The sequence below is a fragment of the Tachypleus tridentatus genome, chromosome 6 (assembly GCF_004210375.1).
Source record: "Tachypleus tridentatus isolate NWPU-2018 chromosome 6, ASM421037v1, whole genome shotgun sequence".
Taxonomy (NCBI): Eukaryota; Metazoa; Arthropoda; class Merostomata; order Xiphosura; family Limulidae; genus Tachypleus; species Tachypleus tridentatus.
In genome coordinates, this window is record NC_134830.1 from 34,721,421 (window position 1) to 34,731,145 (window position 9,725).

The 9,725-nt window shown below is 31.1% G+C and overlaps 1 protein-coding gene across 1 annotated transcript; it reads left to right on the forward strand.

Moving 5' to 3' along the window:
* Positions 1 to 893: 893 nt before the first annotated feature.
* LOC143252223 (uncharacterized) lies at positions 894 to 8,286 on the forward strand. The gene is made up of 10 exons (XM_076504026.1): positions 894 to 1,037; positions 3,265 to 3,315; positions 3,886 to 3,957; positions 4,572 to 4,631; positions 4,883 to 4,954; positions 5,267 to 5,314; positions 5,792 to 5,824; positions 6,106 to 6,147; positions 7,450 to 7,492; positions 8,063 to 8,286. The coding sequence occupies exons 1-9, from the start codon at positions 954 to 956 to the stop codon at positions 7,486 to 7,488; spliced, it is 501 nt and encodes a 166-aa protein (XP_076360141.1). The 5' UTR covers positions 894 to 953; the 3' UTR covers positions 7,489 to 7,492; positions 8,063 to 8,286.
* Positions 8,287 to 9,725: the final 1,439 nt, after the last annotated feature.

Genomic DNA, 9,725 nt, shown 5'->3' on the forward strand with positions numbered 1-9,725 from the left:
AATTTGAACGAAACACAAAATCTTAAACAATTAACATAATAGTTCATTTAAGCAACAAGGAAAAGCAACAGTTTAGCCAGAACTCATCTTGAATTTTAACATTCAAGTGTTTGAAGTGAACAGAAACAAACTATGGATAAGATTCAAGTAATTATCAAAAGGATGGAATATCAACATCCAATCATGAAATCAACATATAAAGACAAACAAGCAACAACTGGTCAGTAGCGGGTGTTTCTTAGTGTAAAGCTACGCAGTGGACTTTGTCAGCTGCACGGAAACGAAACCCTGTTTTTTGTGTTGTATGTCAGTAAACTTTGTGCAAACTCACAGAGAGACTTTCTAGTCATGATCACTAAAAGCAGAACAAAACTGAAACCAACAGAAATAAAACTTACACACATTTTGTGTCAACAAATGTTCTCACTTTCCACCCATTTATACGTGCAGACACATTTAACATATGTCATAAATCACTGGTCTTTTACCAAATAACATAACTTTTATACTATTATCATAGAAATATATACATAGCAAATGACCTATCATATTAGTATCAAGTTAATACGTTGTGTTTATTCTTTTTTGGGTGTTTTTCCAAGTCAGTTATGTAATTCTCTATGATTCCTTCTAAGATATCAATATTTCAAGCACAAGTTTTAAACTTATGAAACATAGTTTAACGTGAATGTTACACAACCGATTACAAGGAAAAATGACGATTTAATTGTGAAGTATTAGAGTTTTGGCTTTATTATTATACAGATAAACAAACTTTTTACTTTTGAAATCGCTACTTTCACCTTCTAATGTCACGTCGTGTAAACTGCTCAGAGCTGCCTTGTGACGGAGTAAAAGAGTTATGATTGGCTGTAGAATGTATATAAATTCTTGTCATCTCAGACTCACATCAGGATCACCGTGGTTATTCCAGTCCTGAAAAACTAAGAAAGATGTCAATGCTCCGTTTAGCTTTGGTGGCTTGTGCCTTGGTGGCCGTCAGTGGTGCTCCTCAGACCACCAATCCTGGTCATCCTGTAAGTTTCGTCATTGAAATGTATTTTAAAATCGAGTAGCTTCTAGTTCACTACTGCTTCTACGTTCATAATTCTTCTTTATAAAATAATGTGCTTTGCAATTATAGTAGTAATACTGTTATTAAATCAATTAGGATATCATATTCTACATGTTTGAAAATATATATACGTGTTACCTTGAAGATTGAAAATGGTTTGGTTGGGTAATGATATAAACTTCTAATACATTTTCTAAGGTTATAAGCCTTTATAAAAGTTTCTAAAGTTATGAAATTGTAATAAAGTTTCTAAAAATTATGAGCCTTTAATAGATTTTATGAAGCTGTACAATTGCATTAAAGTTTTAAAAGTTATAAAACTGTACTAAATTTTCTAAAGTTATAAAACTGTACTAAAGTTACTAAAGTTATAAGACTATTCTACAAGTTACTAAAGTCATAAGACTGTACTAAAGTTTCTAAAGTTATAAGACTGTACTAAAGTTTCTAAAGTTATAAGACTGTACTAAAGTTTCTAAAGTTATAAGACTGTACTAAAGTTTCTAAAGTTATATGACTGTACTAAAGTCACTAAAGATATAAAACTGTACTAAAGTTTCTAAAGTTATAAGACTGTACTAAAGTTTCTAAAGTTATAAGACTGTACTAAAGTTTCTAAAGTTATAAAATATAATAAAGTTTCTAAAGTTATAAGAATGTAATAAAGTTTCTAAAGCTGTAAAAGTGTAATAAAATTTATTTTTTTACCAATTCAAACAATGTTTATACATTATTTTTAAAAGGTACACTTGTCATAATCACATTTCTATGTTACATTGTTTTAAAATTATTTAAGTGTTTTTAATAAAAAATGTCAATTATATGTTACCTAGTTAATAGAAAAAATGTTTTCAAAAGTCTATGCTAAATGTGTTTATATTTAACTTACTTGTGCTTTATAAAGATATGCAAACATACAAGTGTAATTCCTACCCTGCGGTTTGAATACTTAGTATCCGCCTTTACGTAGTAAAGTATCAAAGCTAATTTCAAATGGCTCGTTATTTCTGTATGTAGTAGTGACATAGACTTCTGAAAATGTTGCTTCTTGAAATGATGTTTGAAAGAGGTGTATGTTGTATCCATCATTATAAAAGCCAACGTTCATCACAAACTGCCCATGAATTTTAACAACTTATTTCTGATTGTGTTAAGCTCCTGCTCAGCCCAAGTTGAGATAACAGATAACAAACGTTCGATTCAATGTACTTCCTTTGGTGTTATAATTTTCTAGCAACCATAAGAGCAGATTTTCCAAGGTTTTTGCTTCTGAGGAATTTCCGAGACAATCAACTTGGGTGATTAGAGCGCTTGACTCGCAATCTAATGGTCACGGATTTAAATCCTCGAACCACTAAACATGATAGTGCTTTTAGCCGTAGAGGAGTTATAATCTAACGGTCAATCCACTATTCGTTGGTAAAGGAGTAGCCCAAAAGTTGGCAGTGATGACTAGCTAGCACAGATAGCCCTCGTGTAGCGTTGCGTGTAAATCAACTCAATCATTTTGACTTCCATACATTTACCATAAGCAAGTTTGAAAATAAGACATTTTAAAGTTTTATAAAGTTACTTAAATTCGAACGTATTTATATTTACCTATCGAACTACAACTTGCCCCTTACTAGTACAGCGGTATGTCTTTGGATTTACAACGCTAAAATTAGGGGTTCGATATTTCTCCGTGGCCTGAGCAAATAGCTCAATGGGGATTTGCAAAAAGAAAACACACACACTCGAACTACAACCGCTACAAAAACAAATTATAATTATTTCTGACACGTTTGTTTAATAATTAGATTAATTTTACAAATACGAAAATGTCACTTGATTTAAAACTTTGTGATAAAATAACATGTTCTAAAATTATTTGCATTTAACCTTTCAGGCTCAGATATAAAATGTTTTTATTTTTCTTTCGTCTTGTTATTTTCATTCTGAACTAAAACAAACCTTGACAACATTTTCGAACATAAATTTAGCGTAAGTGAAACTAACGTGCTTTGTGTTTGACTTATCGCAGTCGTTTTTTGTTTGACCTCAATACACAAGGTGTCTTTAATTATCAGTTTGTGTCATATATACATTTAGTTATAAATATGTATAGATATGAATTTCAAAAATATATTTAAAAATATGTGTATATGCACAAAAATAAAGATGTTTTATTTTTGTATTGTTATTTTCAGCAAATAAACTGGGGTAAATGCCCGCAGCTAGAACCATCTACTAAAGAAAAAGTGAGTTTAAGATATTCAGTTGAAAACAGATGGTATCTACTAAGAAATTAATATCAGTTTACAAAAAGTGATAACAATTGGACATTCAAACAAATGTTTTAAACATTAATAACTTCTTTATCACAAATTTTATTGTTAATAACACACACATACATGTATATATATTTATTAATTTTGTCAACAATAAAATCAGTTAAGAAAGAAATATAAGAATATTTTGCAAAAAAAAAGAAATTTCAGTCGTAGTATATTCATAAACACACCATTACCTTATGTTATAAATGTATTCATAATTATAAATTATCATTCACAAAAATGTATGTATTTTAAAACACTCAAACATCGGTTTTATAATTAAACTATTATTAATACAATTGAACAAATAAGGCGTATAATGTTTATTCTTCCATAATTACACATTATTCGTGAGTAGTTTAATAACTGAGTAAAATAATTTTATATTTATTCTGTTGATAAAATTACAAAAACGTTTCAGAATTATTATTTTAAAGCTATTGACAACGCGCTGTTTACGAAACGCTATGTTTTCACTTTGATTTGTATCTTCAGGAAACCAAGCAAAAGGTGATAAATGACTGTCTCAAGGAAAACCCTCCACCTAACCCTGAAAACACTCCTCAAGTAAGACTCTGTTTCCTCCACTTTTCTACAATCAAACAAATCAGTTGCAATTAAAATCGTAAGGCATAATTTTTGTCTAAAAAATATTTATCAGTACACTTCTCAATTAAGATTCAGATTTCTTGATTTGTTACGCTCAAACTGTCGGTCACAACTGATGTGATAAGGCAAAACTTTCGTCTGGATATTTAACAATGGAGAATCCATAACGATATTAAATAACGAAGAAAAAGTGAAACGTTTTTATATAGAATAGCGATCTTTCAGTTGAATATTGAATTAAACATTAAACAAAGTTAAGAGTATAAATAGTTTTTATATCAATATGATATCACACTACGTTTATAGTAAGGAGGGTCCAAAATGATTTAACCCTAAAATTTTAAACAATTTATCATTGAACAGAAGGAACTGAATTGGATAGGTTATTGGTAAATTAGCAAAATTTGAGCTAGTTATCAAGTGTGCATGTGTTTGTAAAAATAATAAAACAGCTAAATATGCTTCCATTTGAAGAGTCACGTGATATGTGAGGGATTTATTAAGTTATTAACTACAGATAACCGTAGCTTCATATTTCCTGATTCTCATATCTGTTCTTGGTCTATCAACAGGAGGTTTTGGATCAACACCGTTCTGACATCACAACTTGTGCTCTCAAAGCTGAAGGATGGGTAAGAACGTTCATCATTATTTCATCTCTAAATGTTCTAGATGATGCGTAACATCTCTTCAGGGTACTACCTCTTTTAATTCAGCGATGTATCCCTAAAGGAATAGTTGACGTCTGTGATGCCATCTATTCAACATTGTTGTGTATATTTTAACCCAATTTGATTGTGTTTAATTTTTATGGTATTTATATTCTACTTTCTCAGCGTTTACCCTGATGAAGTGTGTAACATTAATATTCATTCTTTTCTAGTTTAACGAAAATGGGAAATACAAGTTTGACAGAGCAGTAGCCGAGATAGAGGAGAAGGGACTGAATGCTGAGGTAATAGTTTTTTCACGTATACTGGATATTCACAAAGATGTCTTAAAACAATAGTAGGGCAAACACTGCTTGTGCCCTGCGGTTTTCAAGGAATGAACTTCGCTGAAATTAGAAAGCGTTTCTTTTTCAAGACACTGCTGGTTTTGTTTTGTTATTACTGCACATATATGTTGCAAGCATTATCTCTCAAAATAATGTTATTACTGTGCCAATCACCACTAACTTTATTGTTATTTTTGAATATACACGAAAAAACACACTTTAAATTTTGATATTTATTTATATCATTAACAAACATTTAAAATATTGCAGATCCTCGAAAACATCAAAGCGAAACATGGAGAGTGCAAGTCCAAATCAGTAAGTATTGTTTGTTCGTTTCAAGTGATTTCACGTGATATTTACGATTGGTGCGCAAATTCACGGAATTAAAAAATATAATAGTTGAAATCACTGATTTCTAAGTCCAAACAAAATGTTATCTTGCTTCTACTTTATGATTGTTGTGATCACTTAACTTATTTGTTTTGTTACATACAGTTTATTTCTTCCATCTTTCAATACCAGCGTTTCACAATGTGCAGTACCTTAGTTCTTCACATCTTTTAATATTTCATAGCCTTCACATTAACCAGTTTTACGATAAGCAGAAACACTTAGAGTAAGTAGCTGAACAGGTTTTACAAAAAAACGTATGGATCATTTTATGTGCAGAACTACACCAACTAAATAAATATAACAACTATAAACATTCCAATATTATATAAAGCTATCATTTATAATAATAATAATAAGCTAAAGGAAAAGTGATATGTTTTTATTCTTTATATTCCACAGGAGGAGAAGTTCCCAGAAGACTTTGTTGGCCAGGTGGGATTTCCTAGATTTGTTGCATAAATTAACCACATTTACGAGATTTAACTAACTTAAAGTAGCTATTAAAATAACTGCAGAAGCGAGCAGACAAACTCTAATATGTGGTGTTAATACTAATTAAACTACGTTAAATACTTTATAATAAATAACGTTTCCTGTCTCTCGGCTTTAACATCAGTATTTATATTCTTTTAAAATGTCGAAAGAATTTTCGCAAGAGGTGGTTCTTTGTTGTTAAACTTTCTAAACTATAAATATTCTCTTGTTCATTTCAGGTCCAACTTTATCAAGCCTGTATGGATTTGGAAATTTCCACGGTAAGTGGAATCTCTGCTTTTTTTTTTTTTTCTTTTAGCAAAGCCACAAAGGCTATCTGCTCAGCCCACCGAGGGGAATCGAACCCCTGATTTTAGCGTTGTAAATCCGGAGACATACCGCTGTACTATCGGGGGGCAGGAATCTCTGCTAATAGAAACTACACTTTTCTTTGAAGTCAAAACAAATAAAACTTATAATTTATTATCCTGACGCCTCCAGTGGCATAGAGGTATGTCTAAGAACTTATAACGCGAGAAAGCAGGTGTTGATACCTGTGATGGACAGAGCACAGACAGCCTATTGTGTAGGTTTCTTCTTAATTGCGAGAATCTTGGTAATACTCAGGGAGTGTAACTTGTATTGAGCCAACCGAAACGGTTGCCCCAGGAAACGTCGAATCAAAAACCAATAAGAATCACATTACCAGTGAAGTCATTTAGCTTAGGAAACTGTAGTTTAATGGCACAATTCTCTGTTCATTAAAAAACATCCATGTTAAACGTTTTCTATAATTCTGCTAACAACATTTACCCATGTTCTTTTCTTGACAAAAATAAACTCTTAACCACAAGAAAAAATTCGTAAAGGTGAATGTTAAACCATGTTTCCAAGGATGATAAAAAAATCAGTGATAATAATTCAGGACGTCGGAAACTGAACATTAGAGTAGACCTTAACTAGTGCGAAAAATCTAAGGGAGTAGACCTTAACTTGAGTGAAGAATCTAAAGTAGCATTGTACTGAACATGAGAGTAGACCTTAACTAGAGTGAAGAATCTAAGATAGCATTGTACTGAACATTAGAGTAGACCTTAACGGGAGTGAAGAATCTAAGGGACCTGGGACCTTAACTAGAGTGAAGAATCTAAGGTAGCATTCTTTCCTTTATGAATTTTTAATAGTCTCTTTACAATTTTCAGCTGACTTGTTTGCATTGATGATGCTCGTGACTCAGTGTTTCAATAGCTGTGGTGAGCACACCATAAAAGATATAGCTCATTGTGTAACTTTGTGCTTACCAATAAACAAACAGTAGTATTGTTGGCAATGATTTATGTGTTTAATGATAATTTGCAAACAGAATAAATTAATAAATCTTTCTGAAATGTTTATTAGTTCCCTTACAACACTTTGTGGTTCAGTTTCTTTACACAGTGAGGTTTATCTACTCATCTATCTATCGTTTATTTATCTATTTTGGAACTCGATTCGCTTACTTTCATAACTAATGTGCATGTTTATCCGGTTGCTTTTATAGTTCATTGGAGAATTTGAACAAAAATGGAATCTTTATTTTTCAGATCTGTGGTATTGTAATAGTTCCTCCCGAATCCGATTAGAGAGGTAAGCTAAACTTCACTGAAAAATGTCATGAAACCATTACCAGTTAAACAGACCGTTTATCGCACGATTGATTGAAATATAATTTTTTGTAATTACAACGGAATTTTTGTTCGATATGACAATTTGTTAAATAATTGAAACTTTTGTGAGTTTAGAAAGTGTGGAATGAAATGAAAAGTTGAACCAGATGATACGCTAGGAAAACTACGTTGCTGAGCAACTTGTGTATTTATTATTGGTCATTTAAAGACAAAAATATACTAGTATCAAATAATTATCCTTAGTGGAAAGAAGGTTACAACACGTGACTTATGACTTCCAGGTTAAATAAAATGTCTTCAATGGGTCATTAAAATACAAATTTAAGTAAGTTGAAATTTGGTTAAATTGTTTCATTATTCATCGCCCGTATAATTATTTTTTGTGGGAATTTTTTCATTGAAAAGAATAGTTCAATTATTTTGATATAATCTCTCCTAGCTGCAGTATATCGTAGAAAATACATCTGAACTAAATACATTCGCAGAGTTTGAAACTCTAAAATTTCCCTGGTGGTTCACTTTTCTATAGGTATGACCATTTACAGTTGAGGAAAGAAAACATCTTTAACTGGTCCAGATGGAGATGGGATAAAGCTGTTTCTAATACTAAAGTTTTGACATATCAAACCGTTAAGCCACTAACTATTAGTCAGATGTAACTTTCGTAAATCGTTTTGTTAAATTTTCTGAATCTTCTTCATAAATTCCATCTCCTTTTTCTTTGTGTTTAATAAAGCTATTCTAAATTATCTATTTGATTTGTTGTTGTTTTTTGATTTAACAAGACCGCACAACCACATATCTCCACGTTTTATCAATGAAACACTTTAAATATTAAGTACTAAATAATCACTGAATTTTCAACTGTTAAAGCTGTCTTCACCGATTTAGAAATAAATAATCACGGAAAATATATTTTCCATGCTCTTATAGATTGCTTGTAAACAAATTCTTATTCAGAAATTGAGGAAACTAGAAGTGTCAAAAATATTGCGAAATTTTTGTATTTAAAAGTACTTTCCGATTTAAGGATATTTTTATGTTAGAGATTTTACAAGTACCATTTTCATCAGATTAGAGAAAAATTATAGGAAATCGCGTAAAAAATAATTAATAAATGTTCCTTTATGCTTAAAATACATGCATTATATATATATATATATACAATTCATATATATTATGTTTATAAAATGCACTTCAGTTAACTAAAGAATCATATCAAAACTAAGGATTTGATATGAAACTTGTAATTTGCTTCGTGAAGTAATTTTAATGGGAAATTTATCACGTAATTTATCTAACGAAAAGTAGAAAAGACGAAGGTATTCGTTGATCACATAGACGGCAAATTTATTTTTTGGTTCGCTGCCCCCTTTGCAGTAAGTTAGTTCAGCCGAATCCACGACTCACCTGTACTGCTTTGACGAGCGCAGTAAACAGAATACATTAGACCATATATCACCGTCACATTATAACGCCTCTGCGGCGAAAGGGGCGTTCATATTTAGTGTGACGGGGATTCGAACCCGCGACCTTCAGGCTAGGAGTCGAGCATCTCTCCACCTGAACGCTGCCGAACCAATTTAAAGTAAAGTATAGCTTATTATTATCATGGTAATGCCTATTGTCAAATATATACTTCGCTTATGTGCTCAGAATTGAAAGTACAAAATCATTTATTCTAAATCAAATTACTCAAGTGAAGAAAAAACACGTTATTTTAGCCTCGGCTCAAATCTTCAGACAATAAAATGTTTTTTCTTATATTCCTTCACTAAGCTGGCTGCACTCATAAAATATCTTTTCTTTTAAACGAACGAGTTATCAAACCACCCCACCCATAGAATTATTATAGAGGAAAGGTAAACAAGACTTTGTCCTAGCAAATGTTCGAAAATAGTAAGGACCCAATTCTACAAAAGTACAAAGCCTCAAACTAGAAATATAAAAATTTGCAAAATTATTTTGTTTTATGGTAAAGTTTCTTAGTATTATTATAATAGAATGTATTTTTGTTTGAAACCACTGTTGGAGTGAATTTAAAGTAAGTGACCTAATTAATTATCAATGTTTTCGTAAGGTAGGCTTTCTTCTAGTTATTGAATTAAACCTGTCTTTCTTGAGTGACCTCATAAGTATTAATATTTTAAAACGGTTGGTTGTTTGGAGTAAATAAAATAAACCTGTTTCTC

Bases quoted from the DNA above. Each gene is read 5' to 3' on its own strand.
- LOC143252223 (XM_076504026.1), top strand. From the start codon at position 954: ATGTCAATGCTCCGTTTAGCTTTGGTGGCTTGTGCCTTGGTGGCCGTC. The intron at 3,958-4,571 runs GTAAGACTCTGT...GTCTATCAACAG, and splicing joins ACCCTGAAAACACTCCTCAA to GAGGTTTTGGATCAACACCG. The intron at 5,315-5,791 runs GTAAGTATTGTT...TATATTCCACAG, and splicing joins GAGAGTGCAAGTCCAAATCA to GAGGAGAAGTTCCCAGAAGA.